The sequence below is a fragment of the Lichenostomus cassidix genome, chromosome 8 (genome assembly GCF_008360975.1).
Source record: "Lichenostomus cassidix isolate B80296 chromosome 8, HeHo_3.0, whole genome shotgun sequence".
NCBI lineage: Eukaryota > Metazoa > Chordata > Aves > Passeriformes > Meliphagidae > Lichenostomus > Lichenostomus cassidix.
The window spans coordinates 23,644,688-23,662,725 of record NC_139489.1 but is presented as its reverse complement, the minus strand read 5'-3'; the positions used below and the strand labels follow the sequence as shown (position 1 = coordinate 23,662,725).

At 45.3% G+C, this 18,038-nt stretch overlaps 1 protein-coding gene and 1 long non-coding RNA gene across 2 annotated transcripts in view; one reads left to right on the top strand and one right to left on the bottom strand.

Moving 5' to 3' along the window:
- NOTCH2 (notch receptor 2) overlaps positions 1-16,263 on the bottom strand; it is an 82,745-nt gene extending 66,482 nt beyond the window's left edge. Inside the window, exons 1-2 of the mRNA XM_085068410.1 lie at positions 16,111-16,263; positions 6,587-6,668 (exon numbers count right to left, since the gene is read on the bottom strand). Coding sequence (XP_084924536.1) covers positions 6,587-6,668; positions 16,111-16,192 — 164 coding nt within the window. The 5' untranslated portion in view covers positions 16,193-16,263. The remainder of the gene's footprint in view (positions 1-6,586; positions 6,669-16,110) is intronic.
- LOC146434089 (uncharacterized) lies at positions 14,908-17,108 on the top strand. The gene is made up of 2 exons (XR_014853835.1): positions 14,908-15,713; positions 16,685-17,108. It is a non-coding gene; the product is annotated as an uncharacterized LOC146434089 (long non-coding RNA).
- The last annotated feature ends 930 nt before the right edge of the window (positions 17,109-18,038 follow it).

Sequence of the window (18,038 nt, the reverse complement as noted above, 5' to 3'; positions counted from 1 at the left end):
AAAAGTTAAATCCTAAATTGCTTTTTCATTGAAAGGCTGTAAAGCAAACCAGAAAGTCTAGAAGAACATTTCATGTTTTGTACACAAGTAAACAAACCCCCAAAATATGTCTTCTCTACAACCCCCCAATGCTCAGGGATACTGGAAAGTGCATTTAACTGTTGCCCCTAGACATGAGGGAGAAGGGAGCCCAAACACCGATTAAGAGTATTGCTGGTATGAATTAAAAGGAAAGCTGAGATGTGTGCTCTGAGACAACCATCACCCACAAATGGCCCAGCATTTTGTACACAAATGTTCTGGTACGAAGTTGAGGAGTGCTCCAAGACCAGGCTTGTTCTGGTATCTTCTGAGGCTAATCAGAAAAACATGAGAGAGCGCTCCAACAAAGAACACCAAAAGCTCTTTTTACTTCAGCTCTTTGTATTTGGAAGAAGGAACATGCCTGCCTGTGGAAAGATGGTAGGTCAGGTATACATGGCCCTTGTACCCATCATTTTGTTCTCCTCCTGGAGAAGTGCTTGGTCACAGAGTTAGGCAATTTTCCTCTCCAGCAATTCAATGCAATCCTTTTTGAATGTTAAAGAACAAAAAACCTACAGTCCAGATTTTCAACCATGTCTCCTGTCATCAACATTTCTAGGCACAAATACTAGTAATTTAGTTCTAAATGTTGGTGTAGACAAAACTGCAAGTATTTGCTCCCAATTCATGTTGGGCACCACATTGTTTCTCTAAAAATAGAGGCAAACACTGAAAACATGCAGTCTAAGTCCAGACTTTTTTAAAGGATATGATTAAACTCAAAGCAACTCCAGCTTCCCACCACCCTTGCTCTGCTCTCATCCCAACCTACTCTTTCAAGTTCTCTTTAGGAGAAGAAAAAAAACCCACTTGTCTACAGAGCAGCTTAAAATTGTAGCAGCCTGTGTCAGCTCCAAATGACATGCTCAGAACAGGAAACCAAATCTTTTCCAAATAAAAGCCACCGTTTCTCCTCAGTTTTCCATCTAACACTCAGAAAAAGAAACAGGAAGATGAAGTTTGTTCTGGCACTTTCTGGAAGCACATGAGGTCTCTTAACCTACTTCAGCAGGAATTTAATCTTTTAAGAACAAATTTCACATACAACTTAATTCAAATCGTGATTTCTGAAAGCTAGAGAGTTTGAAACGGGAAAATGTCCTGTGGGCTGCATCAGCTATGCAGCTGCTTCTAATTAAAGCTTCTCCTTTACTCTCTCTGGGCTACTTTCCAGCACAAATACTTTAGAGCTCAGCCTCTTTTTTTTTCCCCTCCTCCTTTTCAGCTCCAGTCTGCATTTGCCTTAGCTCAGGCTCTCATGGAGCTAAACAAGAGACGTAAAAACAAAACGAAGGTATTTATCCAAATTTGAAGTATCCGTAAGTACAGAGAGCTGCATTCAGTCCAGCAACCTAATGCTGCAAATCAAAGTAGAAGACTGACAAAAGCTGTGGTTTTGGCTCTTCTGCCACAAAGCTACATTGAAGTTACCTTCCAAATCTTAGCCCTCTCCTGCTTTCAATAGCCTTCTGGAAAGTATGTCTGGTCTGTTGGAAAAACTTCCTCATCTGCTGCACTATATTTGCCTGGGCACATTCACAAGACAGTCTCTTCAAATGCACCTTATAGACAATTTTAACCAGACTTCCAGATGTTTGATTTTCATGGGAGTTTTCTACTCAGGCCCATGATATCATCTGGAGATGCACAGAAGAAAGCAGATGGTTTTAATTTAAAAAGCGAAGGGAAGAATTTCCTCGTCGTTCTGCTTCTCCCCCCTTCAACCCAACACTCCCTCCACTTTGATTGGAAGATGCTTCAACGGAGAGGGAAAAAAAATGCAGTCGGATGACTAACGTGAGAAGGGTCTCAACTATTTTGTTACAGATTTTAACCAGACTTCCCTCTGGCTCCCGGGTTCTGACTCCCACACCTACACCTCCTCTCAGGAGGGAGAACAGGATTCTCTGGTTAGCTTTACAAACGCTCCTTCCCATGTCTCAAGGCGCCCATTTATGCGTCATACTTTGAATGCAAACGATGGGATGGGACGGCCTCCCTGCCCTGCCTTTAAAGCAGCACACAAGCTATTGTTCCTAGTCTGCAGAAAATGCCTCTACAGAGAAGCACTCCACAGTGCTCCAAGGAGCAACAGCAGCTAGAGTGTGAACAGGCAAAGTTTAGTTCAGCTTTTTTTGGCTCTGAAGAGTTTTTGGTCTGCACAAGTAACTCACAATAGAAAATTCTGACTGAAAAATAACGACTCCGTTCCCAGAATCTAAGCTATCAGCATGTGTACTCTCCCCTTTTTCCTCTACCCTGGTCTCAAGGGTCTCCTTTAACTTCTGAAAGGAGACAGAAGGAAACAGAAAAGGGCAGACCATTCTCAGAAAGGGACAACTTTTCAACTTCTGCATTTAGCCTCTTCTGGAAAACTCTCAGACCTCATCCTGCTACAAGGTCTCCTATGGGTATTCCCCATTCACTGGTCTAGGAGTGATTAGTCTCTTGAGACAGATCCTAAGCAGATATCAGCTGCAGTCTCAGAAGCAGTTCTGCAGCCTGAGATCCTGCATTCAGCCCCAGAAGTCCTCTTAAATCCAAGTTAAAATTCATTTATGAAGGTCCATCTGGAAGGAAATGTAGGTCAAAAACCTTGCAAGGGAGTTGAAGTTATTGGCAGCTAGAACTGGGATAGAAGCCCCTTACTGTCATGCTATTGCTCCTTTGAGTTTAGCATTTTTTTGAGGTCCTCCTGTTGCCAGTCTACACATAAGAGGCAAAAACTGTATCATACAATGTAAAAGGTGCACAAACTTCAGCACACTGTGAGAAAAACGTTTCTCACTGAAGAGACAGAGGCACACAAAGCTGTACAAACCCTGACAGCTTGGGGCATGAAAGGATAAGCTGAAAGACACTGTCCTTTTGGCACTCCAGTGTCCCCATTTGACTAAGCACAGCTCTGAGGTTTTTTACACCATCAGGGCTAACAAAAGACCTTAGTGTTAAAGCAGTACTTGGTTTCACAGACTTACAGCTATCCCTTCTGGATACACAAATTGCAACAGTCCTGAGGTCAAAAATTCAATCGTCAAAGCCTGCCAAGCACAAGAAGTAGCAAGGCCCAGTTTCCTCCCTAAACTTTGCAGCACCCACTTCTGCTTCTCTCCCTGGCACACTCTTGCTTCTGCTCCCTGCCACCGGGGCGGGAAGTTGGGAGAGGCCACAGCTGTGGGACATGGGGAAATCAGTTAAGAGGCTCTCTGCTCCAGGGCCCTGCCCCATTCCAAGCACAGAGGCACTGCCCAATCCTACATCCACCTGCAGCAGAGCAGGTCCTTGTGCTCAGAAAACAGCAGGCAGCGATGCCAAAATCTCTGCTCTGATTGTCCTTGAAACAGCTCCCTGGACCCACACCTTCCTCCCCAGCCTGCTGCAACTCCAGAAAATGCTGCAAAGTCACAGCACTCTCCCATAGACTCTTCCTACTACTGCTTCCCACTCATCCAGCAGCAGGGAAGACAAGAAATTGCTTTGCTGTGATGCTCACAATCAGCATTAAGCAACAAGGAACTGTTATCCTGCTTCTCTTTGGATATGAGAGGATGCAAGAAGGCTCCTTCACGCTTGACACTTCAATGTGTATGTGTAAAAGGCTGCCTGGAGATGTTTTGTGGAAAAAACCCCACCCATCACAACAACAAAAAACCCATAACAGTACAGAGGGAAGCCGAACTCCAAAATGAAATTGCCTTTTGTCAAAGCAGGACCTAGAAAGCTTGGAAGGACAGGTCCCTCTCGCTGCTGCTGCAGATACAGACATATTCTTTAGAATAAGGACTACGCCCTCACCATGAGAGTCGCTGAATGAGCGTAGAAAGAGCTCTCACACAAAAAAAGTCTGGCTTTGGAAGATGCAAACACAGGAATGTGTAATTTTCTAAATATAAAATCAAGGTCAGAGGAGGTCAGTAACTCTATCGAGCAGTGCCACAGAATGACAGCCGTGGGCCAGCAGCGTCACCAGGGGAACAGAGCTACTTAAAGGGCGCTCACAAGAGCAATCTGATAAAGCTCCAACCCCGGCTTCCTTACAAGGGTCACAATCCCTGTTCCCATAACAGGTGCCAGATACACCATCCTAAAGGTTTCTTAGCAGAAAACAGGCTTTCTCTTTTAATGGAGTAGATGCTACAGGATTTTCAGACAAAGAAAGCTGCTTCAGCAATATGCTGCCATCCACTGCTGGGACAAATATCTAGACTAGGTGTTTTGTTATCAGTGCTTACTCATATCTTATCACATTTGGTTATTGCTGATGCAGGTTCTCCCTCAGCAGTTCGCTCAATTCTTAGGAGACAGCAAGACTGACTGGATGGCCTGACCACACACTACAACAAACAACTCAGCCAAGAGGAGATACAGAAAGAGGAAGAGAGCCTGCTATAATAACTTATTGCCCAGCAGAGGAAGTACTGCAGATAACTTGAAAAAAGTGGAAGGGGTGGAGATGCTGCTAATCACTGAGAGATCCTGCAGACCCAGAAGCCAAGCCACTTGCTTTAGTAATAAATTCAGTTCCCTGAGCAAAACATTTTTACTCTTATAGCCATCAAAAATTCAGAAAGTCATTTAGGTTACTAAACCGGATAGAAAGTTCCCCTATTCAGAGTTCCTCATAGTGCAGGAAAGAAAAAAAAAAGTTAAAACCAAAACAGGATGCTAAGAATCAGCTCGCTAAAGGTAGAGAAGGAACGCCACCTCCACAATCGAGGTGGGTTTTGCTACTTTTTTCCTTCCTTTCTGCAAAAAAGGGTTCTTGAGCCAGAACTAAAAACCAGACACATACTAATCTCTGTATACAGCTCTCTGTTAGCCTTTCCAATTACTAGGGCACCTGCAAAGGAACTGAGCTGTTTCTTGAAGGAGGGGTTGGCTTAAAACCTGCAAGAACACTTTGCACAAAAAGGAGGAAGGCAACATTAGAATTATAAATAACTGTGTGCTAAAAAAATGTGGTCAAAGCTGCCATTGTAATAAGGGAAATGTGTCAAGATCTGGACTGCACTACAAATAGTGAACAAAAGTTAATCAGATGAACCAACTTAGGCTGTAAAAAACAATCATAAAGACATGATTAAGAAGAACATGCAAGCTGGAGAAAACATCCTTAGGAAGATAGAAGCAGCATCAATATTAATAACTGTCTTGTTTATTACCTTCATTGTGACCTACATACTTTGGCTCCACACTAACATGCTTAAGTACCCATCAGAAAGACCTACAAAAGACACCTATTTCTTGTTTCTATCTTAGAATACAAGTGAAAAGCAGGAAAGTTCCAGCTCTCTTTTCAGAAGGGCAGCTCATTTAAGTTGACATCCATAGGCATTGAAAGGAAAATATTAGAAAGCAGTAAGAGTTTGAAATTTTAAAAGAAACCTACAGGGAATAACAAGTTACATATTTGCTTTTTCTGTGGCATTTCTGCACATCAGGTATTGATTTGAACCTGAGAAGAACCTCAAATTAGATTATGATTTCCCCTTTGTGTGCCACAGGTGCAATTTAAGCACATCAAGCTTTATGTACCACATTAATAGAGAACTAAAGGTTGTGGTTAGGGAAAATGGAAGTGTGGAGAAGTGTGAAGAGCAGAGCTGTGTGTTAGCCAAGCTAAAACAAGAGAAAGTTCACTAATATTTAAAGAATGCTGGCATTAAGATAATGTTTTAGCATGCTAGAATATGACATAACTTGAACTGATGAAGTAAATAACCTTTAGAAAATAATCTGCTTACTGCAGACGTAGTAAATTAACCCAGCCAAACCAAGAGGACACATCTTTTGGCAAAATATCACTTCATTAAAAAATATATATATAAGTACTGCAGTTTGAAAGGTGAACTGCATTTAAATAGATGTGATATTCTCCAGATAATACACACCCTGCCAAAGCTCGTGCTGATGAGCTTCCCATGCAGCAACAAAGTGAAGGCACCATTGAAGATGGGTATAAACATTTACCAAAATCAATTTACATGATGAACACAAATGTGGATGTTTGGTTGGGGGAGTTGTTAGTGTGTTTTGGCAACTCACAGGTATTATTTGCTCTCAAGCAATAGAAGGGAATTGGCACGCTTCAGAGTGCAAAATAGTTCTGAAAAACCTCAAAAATATTCAAATTGAGGCTGGAGCTCTATAAAGTAAGGCGAGCTGTAAGATGGAGAGCAAGTTTCAACTTAGCTTGTGGGTCTGGAAACAACGTATAGAGTTTACCTCTATGATTGGTTCGGCCTCAGTTCCCAACCTAGTACAAAGAAATCCAACTGACAAGATCCAAACCCAAATACTGAACAAAAATTCCAGATTTCTGACATTACAAAAAGCTAGCACACAAGAACTAATGCATTATAATGAAATACCAACTGCGCTAAAACTGTTACACTAAAAGAAGCCAGTAAAAAAATCTTTAAAATTCACATTTCTTTTCTGGCTAGGGTCCTGAATGAAAGAAAATCAGTAATTAAATTGATTAGAAATTAAACCAACTTACTTGCAGTATCCTGTACCATTTTGATATGGAATGCACTTTCCCTCATTAACACATGGCTTGGACTCATCCATACACTGCAGAGCTGAAAGAAAAGAAAACAACCATCAAACCTGTAGCCACAATACATGTCAAGTCAAAGCTTCATTAGCGTATTTGGGGGAATGAAATTTTTATAGGACTGGAACAAAAACAAAGACACTATCACATAGTTTAATTTCATCTCTGGCAGCATCAAAAGAGTCAGACTGAATGAAGAATCAAATACAGATTTGTTCATCAGGCAACCAAATCTTTCCAGAATTTCTTTAAGGTAGGTTTTCAAAGCAAAGTGTGCAGTAATTTCAGCAAGCTCCAAAGACATTCATGTCAGCACCTGCGTACTTTGGGTTAAGTGTCCTCAGTTACTACTTCCTGATCACAATTCTGGACTGAAATTCTCTGAAATACAAAGCAGCAACTTCTAAGCCTTCTTCCAGAATATTTTGTCTGAAATTCTTTCTTTCTTTTTAACTATCTCTAGGGACACCCATCACTGAAACAGGGGTATCTGTCCCTCATGACCTGACCTGCTGAATGTCACCAGCAATCCAGAATTTGCCGCAACACATACTGTTGTGGCACTCTGATTTCAGACAGGATCATGTTTGAAAGTAAGTGGAAAACATCAGAGCTGCACACAACTGTCAGCAAAGAATTTGGTATTTCTGATGAGGAGATGTTCTGTAATTCAAACTTGACATTTTCACTACTATGTTTTTAAAAAGTCATAGGTATGATACAGGTCAGGGCCAGTCAATTTTATCCAAGACTACTGGAAGCTATAGTGAGGTCTGTTCTGATGGAACCTCCAGCTCTCCCAAGTGCTCTTCCCTTCTCAGGGACCTGAAGCAGCACCCAGTGGCTGTTTCCAGTGACCAGAAAGGTGGCAACTATGGAAACCTCTGCAGGAGCAGAGGGCATTTTGGAACCACAAAAATTTAGCCATCCACCTAGACCACAGCCTGCCGTTTGAATAGCACCAGACTAGGGGATAAAGTTCACAGAACCAGACCATCTGGGTCCTATCCTAAACTTATCCACATACCAAGAAGTCACAACCTCTTCCCAGCCTCCAGTTCTGTCTCCTGGCCCCAAACTCACACAATTCCATGCCTTTACAGACCGCCTTTCCACCACCTTACTGCATTTGGGAAAGTATATAACCAATCTTAATTAAAGGCACTTAGAGGCATCAATAATATCCAATCATCTAAACAACCCACTTGTGAGCCAACTGCTGTAGGGTTGACTTCCCCTTGTTGTTTTTTAAGGATGGTTTTCCTTTCCTCAGGTGGTATTAAATTTTCAATACAAACTCAGCAAGGGGCATCTGGTCCAAAATGCCACTAAAATTGATATGCTGGTGACTAAGGAACAGGACTCAGGAACAGAAGAGTTAACACAGCAGTCCCACTTAGCTCTCCTTGCAACCAGCCCAAATTCAGACCAGCAATTGGACAACTTGGAACAGACTCCAGTTCTGCTGTCCAGGGCTTGAAGTGTTATTTCTCAATAAGCCTGGAGCACATAAACAGGTCACACGCACTATGAGACACTATAGGAACGTTTCACGCTTGCAATCCCTACAGAGAATACAGTTAAATTAAACCCAGTTTCCCGGGAAAATTATCAGTGTTTCCCACAATACAAGTATGCTTGTTGCTGTTAACTCGATTTCTGAAAAAGGGGCACTTGGATGGCGCTGCTTCTGCAGAGCTCTCAGGAAATGAACAAAATTCCACTCTGAGCCCCTTTCAGATAACCCCTGAGGTCAGGGTTACTAAGCGACAGAAATATTAACACGGATTTTGCAGGCATTCCCCCCACAGCGGGCAGAAACACTTAGGCTGACTTGCACCTGTCTGACAATTTCTATCCCATTTAACCGCAACATCCACATGGCTTTGACTCCAAACTTCATCTGCTGCTGTCTAACACTGCAGCAGCTTGTTTTCACAGCACAGATTAGCTCTAGTTAGCAGGGCTCGGTTACACCATGTCCAAGAGAAACTGCACTGTGTCCAAGGCGAAGTGTCAGGATTCCTACGACTCCCACCACCCAGGCTACTCCAGGGGAATGGAGGAGGGTTAAAGTGAGTCGTGCCACATTTCAGAGCCAGGAGGAGAAGCAGGCTTGGTATTTTCGTCTCACTACCTCGAATTTTCATTCTTTTCACACCAATCAAGCCAGTGAAGCAAATACTCAGAGGATTATTTCTTTTGTGCTCGTGCTTTCAAACACAATTTTGTAATCTCGTCGAGTACCTGCGTCCCCAGTGAGAGCTGAGCAGCCAGTTGATTTTGTAACCCACATAGTAAAAGCTTAACCAGCACTTGGCCAAAAAAACCTTCTAGCACAACCACATGGAGGGGAACAAGAGGCTGACAGCTTTCAGGGTCACAGAAAGGATCCCAATCAGGCATTCTAGTTTGTCTGCTAGGCCAAATACAGACACGACACAGAGGCTTTAGCAAAGTAATGATTAATTTTCCTCAGGTTTTTGACAAATTATTCCCACCTTGAACTGCCGTTTAGCAGTTCATTAAACTACTACCAGCCTTTACAGCTCTTTCACAGAGACAATGGGACAATAAACTTTTAAATACATATTTTGTGTATAGTAATTCAGAAGTGAAAGAAGCTAAGAAAACAAATAGAAAAATACTTTGTACTTTTTCAGCTTTAAACTAATAAAGGCCGAATAAAAATACTTTGAAATGCAACTAAAGCTGAAGTGAATGTAAATGTAACCATATTTATATTAAAATAAGTATTAAAGAGTCATGTGACTTCTCTTGGAAAAAAAAAGAAATCACAAGGGAAATAGAAGACTACAGTTCTCACAGTAAAATTAGCATTTCTGTGCACAAAGCACTGTCTTCCTGTATTTCACTATATCTTTCATAATTTCACAACACATGCAAAACCAAATCATTTCAACATAACTCACTTCAAAAACTACTTCTCTGCTACTGTACCGTGTTGTGATCAAGAGTTAAAAGTACCAAAAACTACCTTCTATCTCAACCAGCATAAAAAGTTGGTTTTACTACACACACTGTGTTAACTGGAAATACTCTGGTGTGTACAGCATGAGAGAAGGCAGCCTTGCCTTGAAAAGATAAAGCCACTTTTCTAGAAGCCATATATAGACAGCATCAGCACACTGTCAAGGCTTTGACAGCCGCTTTTGACAGTTTTCTTCTGTGTTTTACACAAACAGAAATGGTGAATTGTTGGGTGGTTTTCTGGGCTTGCCATAGCCTAGTAAAACCGAGACTACCAGAAGGTGGGTTAGACTCATCATTAATAGGCATATTACAGGAACATTGGGAAGACACCCCATGGTTTTCAAAAGACTGGCTTCTCATGGTGTGGGCAAGACCACCACTTTAGAAGGGAGTTCCCAATTTCTAGCAGTCACTGTAGCCAAGTTTGAAGGACTTCTCACAAAAGGACTATTGAGTGCAGGCAAGATGAACACTATAGGTGATACTTCCCAGCCTGGAGTCCACACGAACCCTTGCACATGCCTGCATTGAGATGCAAACTCTAACCCGACATTTAACATCCTACCAAGACTATTTTCAAGGCCAGAGGGAAAACCAGATATCCACTGCTGTAAAATAAGCACAAGATACACTATAGGGAATGCTGTGATTTTCAACAACCAAATCCAAAGCTCACAACTGGAGCACAATTCAGCCCAGATTTAATTTTTCTGTATGGCTAAAGAGACAGTTAAAGTAAATCTAGGGGGAAAAGAAAAGTTTTGTTTCTGCCTCATTGTTCTTTACAATGCCAAGATGATCTGGACGCTGTGATTTGGTTTCCACACTTCATCTGCACACTATAAATTCAAATATTCTACGGGCTAGAAAATTAAAAGAAACAGTGTAGGATTAAGATCAGAAGCTATAAGTGTCAGAGTTCAGCTTTTAAGAGAACTTTGTTATAGGGAAACAGAGCCATAACCAGAGCAAGTCTGAAAGGACTTTTTTGTAACTACAAAAAGGAAAGTAATGCCAATAAACTCCTTGCCCACAAGTTCAGAAAAAGTCAAGCAGAAATAGAAAAGAAAAATACCAAAACAATTAATGCTGTGAGAAAGAAATGTTATAAAGCTGATTTCCTGTAGCTTTGTGGTCGATTATCCTGCATCACAGAAAGTGCAGGCTCTGACCAAAAGTTTTACTTTAAATAAGTAAATATGTCCTGGCAGAGAACACAGCTGAGCTTCTGGTACAGCTTTCTCCTTGGGAGGATGCTGTGTCTCTCTCTCCTCTTTCTGTCCATAAGTTTTTTGTTAAGTGCATAGAAACTCAGTATCAGAAGCAAGACCTTTGTCCTCTGTGGTTAAAGCTTGTCCACAGGTTCAAAAGCTCTCTTGTGGGAGTGGGTGGAAAACAACTTGAACACAGAAGAAAAGTCAAGCTAAAAATGCATTTAAGCCTAGAAAGAAAACTTAAGGACAAAATAGATTTCAATAACCTTTATGCAGTCAGTGAATTTTCCATATCAATTGAGATTGATGAGAACCAGTCTGTCATTTCAACTACATATTAAGAGAGAGGAGGAAAAACGATTTGAACCCTCAAACAACAGCAACACAAGATGCATGGAAAATCCCATGCTTAGGGTTGCTTGTCAGAGGTGGATCAGCTCTGAGGAGGACGACCAACAGCATGGCCAGAAACACCAGTTACACAACAAATCAAGGGGGTCTCAAATTCCAAGGGAGAGAAAGACAGCTGCTGATTCCCTTCAGGAAAAACAGAGCGTGAAAAAAACCAGTTAATGCTGAAACATGAGGTACATTCTGGAGGAAGGTCCTCGATGTGCAGAAAGGGACAAAACGCTTCCACAGCAGCACTGCACACCACACAAACAACTGCTGAAAGAGCTAGCCAGGAGTAAGCAGCACTGTACATATGGAGAGAATACCCAAAGATAACCAAATTTTGGAGGAAAACCACAAAGGACTAATTACGCTATTCACTAACCTCAAGAGATTACAGTTCCAGTGAGATTATATACCAGGCAAGAACCCACTAGTAAATACCAGCTAGCTGAAAATAGGAAAAGAGCTTTTTCTTTTATTTTTTTTTCCTGAAGAACAGATCATCCTATGGCAGGCACATGAAGGGGAAGGAAGCAAACTGGTAAAAATCCTTACTGTGAAAAAGCAGGAAAGCCTTGCCTTATACTCAGCTCAGATTTAGAAACCATTAACATTTGGGGAATTTAAACAAGCTGACCAGTTTGTACTTCATACACAGAGCGTAGTAGTTAAGGACAAAGCTTGTCTACAGGGCATGGAAATAATCTGTAAAGTGAATTGCTTTAATCAGATTAAGACATCTCCACTGTTTTTACACACAAAAGCCTGAAATCAATTGGATAATGCAAGACTCATCACCTGAGAAGCTAAGCAGAGCTCAGAGCAGTGTGAAGGCACTCAACCAACACCCTATACCTTTTGGGAGAGAAAACACTAATATCTAAAGTGGTTTCCCTCACTAATGTTTCTAGACAAGTGCAAAAAAATTGAAAAGAAAATATTTAAGTGGATTTCAGAAGAACAAGCCTGTAAACATGAAGAAATTCTGCTTTAATAGTTCATCTTTATTTTTTTTTTAATTTGAGGATAGCAACAGCAAATCTGACTACATGCAGAACTCCATGCTCTGCCATCAACTGGTACAAATTTCTCTTCCTACATCCAGGGCCAGCAAAAACTACTGACCATCCTAAGAAGAGAACTGGGAACCATCCTGCAGATTCACAGGTAGAGTCAAAGTCTTTCATTGTCAGAATCTTAAACCCAGGAAGCTGCAGGAACACTGATATTTATATCAGATGCAGCTACAGTTCATGTGACACTGCTGCTGCGGAAAAGCTATCGATAAAAGCTCACATTATGATAGATACGGAATTCAGGATGAACTTGTAAAACAGTTTGAAAGGTTGTCAGTCGCCATATTCTCCATCTCCCCACACAGCTACTGTTCTCTGCCTTCCCCCATTTTCAGTTTTCCGAACAAAGCCAAAATGCCTAAAATCCAGAACCGCAACATAAAGCACTTAGGGGGGAAAAAAAGTTTTCAACAAAAAAATGTAGGGAAGGCAATTAAAGAGCTGAAGAGGTATTGGTGTTTCCATGGCAATCTGGCAGGCAGGAGCCATGCTCGCCTCTTCTCCCAAGTCTTCCGTCATTCTGCAGCACTAAATCTTTATTAATTTGAACGTTAAGCATGTCTGCCCGTGCAGAAATGTTATCCCACTGCTTGTGCCGAGCAGCGCTTCCGCAGCCGTCCCGGGTGATGTCAGAGAGACGAGAGGAAGACTTGCTGCATGGAACAAACAGCAGACGCCCGTGCCATTTTGAGATACAAAGCTCTTTTTTCATCCCCATGGCGGTCTAAAAAAAGGACATGTGCCCTAGGAACAGACTATTTTCTAAACAGAACGAACGATTATTTCTGCAGATCTCAGATGACCCTGCTTAGAATGATATAAGCAGTGTTTCTCCTAGACAAGCCCTTGACTTCTGTTGGCAAGATGATTTCAAAGCGAATTCGGAGAAACTGAGAATATAAAAAGTCCGCAAAAGGACTTTTTAACACAGATGCTTAGGAAAGCTCCTTTTTCCACAACATTGTGACATTTCCCTAAGGTGTCCCAAAGGAGGGGTGAGAATTAATAATAACTGTATCAATGCTCCACTTAAACATCATCAGCCAAGAGTAAAAACTTCAAGGAAATTATGTTACATCTGGAGCTACAAATTGCGACTGCTTGGTTTCGATGCTAAGATAGATTCTTGAGCCCAGAAGAAACAGGCTGCTAGAGTTCTGACACCACTTTTCCACCTACTCCTTGTCCAGGATTCAAAATCCCACCACCCATACCCTCTCATGGGACAGATACCAATTTTGAAAATGGGAGAACACGAACAGGACCAGAGCCTATTGAAGGGAATCACCCACTTATTGCAACAGCAGCAAATTAAAAAAAGGGAGGGAGGTAGCTGTGGAAGCTGACAAAAACCCAACCCATCCACTGAAAGAGATTCGAATGCCAAATGCCACCAGAGGCGTGAGTCCTTTCCCAAGGATTCAAGTCCTGAGAACAGGAGCAGGAGGATCTTCACGTATTTCTAATCTGACTAAGTGATGCCCTGCAGGAAGTGATGCGAGTTAGCCAGATTCTCATAACGCTCCCTTTTGAAAGTCCAAATCAGCATCTTTGATAAGAACAAATTTGATAGACTGTAACACCTTCAGAAAATCAAGTCAAACTTGCTCTCCCATAAGCAAATCCATATCAAGCAGACCAGCACAGTCAGCGTTATCTGAAGTCCTCCGAATTTCACTGTGTGAATACTAAAGACGTCAAACTGCAGTCCACACCAGCACAGCACCGATTAAAAACGGATTGTAACCTGTTGGAAACACGGTCTGGCATGCAGCAACAGCCTGGTGAGAAGCAGAGCACCAGAGTTAAGGACAGGGGATAATTAGGGTGGGCTTAACAGCCGGGATCCCTCAGCCTGATCAGAAGAGAACTGAATGGTTCACAGCAATTATCAGGTGAGTATCCTCACCAAAAGCGCAGGTGTTGCTGCCCCACCCCAGCTTACTGCACCTTCAACTGCAGCCCTTTGCAAAACCAAACTGGAAAAGCCAGTTGCTACACCATGGGGCTTGCATGATGAGACAAGGCTGAGTAGTCCAAAGCATAGCGCTCCGTGCATCCAGGAGCCTCCTTTTTATTGACCAAGAGGGCTGACATCAGGTACCTGCCCTCTCTTGCACAAGAGCATCAAGCCAGTTGAATATGCACCTGAAAATACCCTTTCGGTGACTTCATCTTTCCCTTTCCCATTAATTCAAGCCGCAGCTCCCACTCCCAGGAACCAGATGCAGGTCAGTATCTCACGAACAACAGGAGTCACTTTCAGCCTGGATTTGTCGTATCTGCCAACCAGCCTTTGTTCAGCACCAGGAAGAGATTTCACCCACAAAGGCAAAAAATTTCGGCAGCATGGGAGGACCTCAACCACCTCAGATGTCCATACCCCAGCAACTGATAACAGGTGATGCCACAGCTGCTTCTCCTCTCAGCCCCTCAGGGAAAGGGCCAGCAATAAACTGCTAAGTTGCTGGTATGAAAGTACAGTTTTGCTAAGTGGATACGACATTTAGTCTTTGCAAAATTAGTATTTTGCCGCCTTACTGGCCTGTGTAAGCCATTTCCAGAAATAACAGTACTACTATGCACCACAGCTCTATGCTAACAAGAAAGCATATTTCTAAGACACCTAGACTCAAAAGACCCTTTAATTTTCTTTTTGAACAAACCTGGCCAAAACATATTTGTGAAATAGCTTTTTTTAACTCCAACCATCTTCTTGCAACATATTAGCAAAACAAAATCAGCTTGCACGGGGGATTACTGGGGAAAAAAACCCCAAAAACATTTCTCCCAGGACACAAATACTGACCATTTCAAAGTCAAAACAGATCGATTGACTTGAGCCAACTACTCTGTATCCAAACCAGCAAGAAGTGGTTGAAACTCGGCATACAACAATTTGCACTCCAAAACCATACTGATCAACAAAACGAATGAAGTTATCAGCGTCTTGCTCGCTCATCCCTAAATAAGTTCCACTAACACTTTCTCCCATCGCTACACTGTTCTCAAGTCATCTGAAGAGCAATCTGGCCTCTCAAGAGTAAAAAGAAGGAATGAGAAGGCACGCAAGTAATCAATGACTGCTGGTCCTCGACAGCTTTAGCGTGGTGGAAGGCTGCCCAAGCTTCACTCCCGGGAGCAGGAGCTGCTGGAAGTGCCATGAGATTTCCACCAGAACCCACCAGCTATGGCTATGAACCAGTGCTCCAGACCAGCTTCAAGCATAACGCACACGCCAGCGTGCCAGGGGAACAGTGACAAAAAGCGGCACTTCCCTCAGATGTGCACACATGGCTTCATCGCGCCTGCACTGATTAGAAGGAGGAGGACACGCAGAGATTCCCTCTCTGTGTGCAGGAATGTCCCCAACAAAGGCTGGCTGCGCAGGTATGCGAAGCGCCGGGCGCCGCAAACCCTTTTCTCCCCCGTTGTGAAGCCCCGAGCCTGCAGCTCCCCGGGAGCAGCGCATCCATCGCCGCCGCGCACGGCCGGCCAGGGGCGGCTCCGCGGCTCCCCCGGGGCAGCGGCTCCCGAGGGAGCGCCGTTCCCACGGGGCTCAGCCCGCCGCCCCCGCCGGCACCGCGCCCGCCCGGCTCGGGGGCCGCTCGCACAAAGCGCCGCCGGCCCCGGGCCCCCCGCGCGATGTCACCCGGCCGAGGGTGCCCTTCCCCGGCGGCAGCGCGGGGCGGGCGACGCGGCCGCCGGGAGAGAGCGGCCGGTCACCCCCGCGCCGCCCCTCACTCGGCGCCCCGCCGCGGCCCCCCCGCTGCATCCCGGCACTCACCGGCGGCGGGCTCGGCGCGGCGGAGCACGGCCAGCACCAGGGCGAGGAGCGCGGCGAGCGCGGGCCCCGCTCCGCGGGCCATGGCCACGGCCGCTCCCGCCGCCACGGGCTCGGCGGAGGGATCTGGGCGCTCGCCCCGCGCGGAGGGACACGGCCGCGCGCAACGCCCCCGCTTCCTCCGCCGCTCCGTGCCGCGCCCCGCCCCGCCGCCGCTGCCGCCAGGGGGCGCCCGCGCCGCGGGGACTGAGGGGCGGGGATGGGGCGGGAACGGGGAACGGGGAACGGGGAACGGGGAACGGGGAACGGGGAACGGGGAACGGGGAACGGGGAACGGGGCCGGATGGGGCCCGATGGGGGAGTGGGGATGGGGACACAGTGGGCTGGACCGTGGGGATGAGGGATGATGGGAGGCAGTGGGGATGGGAGAGGATGGCAGCAAGGGTGGGGGAACGGAGGGTGAGGGCAGCAGGACATGTTGCGGTGCCCCTGCGGGGTGGTGGCGGCGGTGGCAAAGTACCCACGGCGGAGAATAGTGGGGCTGTCCGCCTCACACGCTGCCCTGCCCTTCACTCAGGTGTGGGGTGCAGGCAGCTGCTGGGCAGGGATCTGGTGTGTTCCCATCGGGAAGGGAAATCCAAAACCTGCCTCGGCCACCGAGGCTCACCCGAGAGCAGGGGAGCTTCTGGAGCAGACGGACGAGCTCACTGCCCCATGGCTCACCCCCACAGCTGCTCCTGCTGCAAAAGCCCGGGAGGAGACCTGAGTTCCCACGGAAGAGGTCTCAGGAGGACAGCAGCTGGATTCAGCCTCGAGATCCCTCCCAGTCCTCAGCTATCATTTAAAGCGTTAAAAATCCTTCTGCCGTGGCTCAGACTCCCGAGGACTGAGGGCCCTTTGTGTGCAGTGCTGACACGGCAGCCTGGCCCGTGAAGGCAGGATTGTACCGGGTCTGGGGGAGAGGGGCGCAATGAATAAACCTCACTGTTTTCCCCCTGTAATTCTCCAGATCCCGGAGTTCCTCCCAAGCGTGGGGCTGGACAGTCAGTGCCCTAACCCCATTATGATTTTTGCAGGTATTCCAGTGCCATCCTGGTGACAAGTCCCTCACCATCCTGCACAACTTCCAGAGCTTCCCATCACCTCTCCAACAACTGCTCATGGGCAGATGGTTGTGCCTCACAGCCATGATGGCCATTCCATGGGATTGCTCCTGGCACACTGCCCTCCCTGAAGCTCCTCACCTGCTGAGGTGGAGGCCAGACTCCCAGTATCCCCCAAAACTTCCTGCATATAAAATTATGGAACTGGTGGAACTGACCAGCAGTTAAAATGATGACAAAGCCAAGCTTGGAGCTTGAGGAGGGACAAACAGGGAATGTGACTACAACAAAAAGGGCTTGGGGATGCTCTCCTGAAGGCAAATTCAGGAGGAATTCTGGTGTTTCACCAAGACCTGCCATTTCCAGCTCCCCTCAGTGTTGAGCGTTACTTATCACCCCTGACCTTGAAGCAGCTCATCCTCCACTTTGTTTCACTTGGCCTGAGCACAAGGCTCTGAGCCTCAGCACAAGATCCACCGCCTCCTTGGCACAGCTCTTGGGAGCAAGTTGCTCCAGCTGGCAGCTGAGGCTCACCAGAATTCAGCCGGGAAGAGGGAAGGTGTCACTTCCCTCCTGCAGGTCTGGGGAGCCTGCTGGTTGCTCTTTCCACTCTGACCCTGCCTTTGTGGATGCACATGGACTCAGCCACTCATGGCAGAGAGCATCCCATGGCAGCTCTGCTGGGCAGATAAAAGGGGTGAGAGCAGCCTGCAGTGGGTCCTCTATATGATAGAGGCTGGGAGTGACTGAATCCGGATGGACAGAGTGGATTTTGCTGCTAGGAAGTTGAGGGCCAAGCTGCTCACAGCTGTCCTGGCAAAAGCTGAG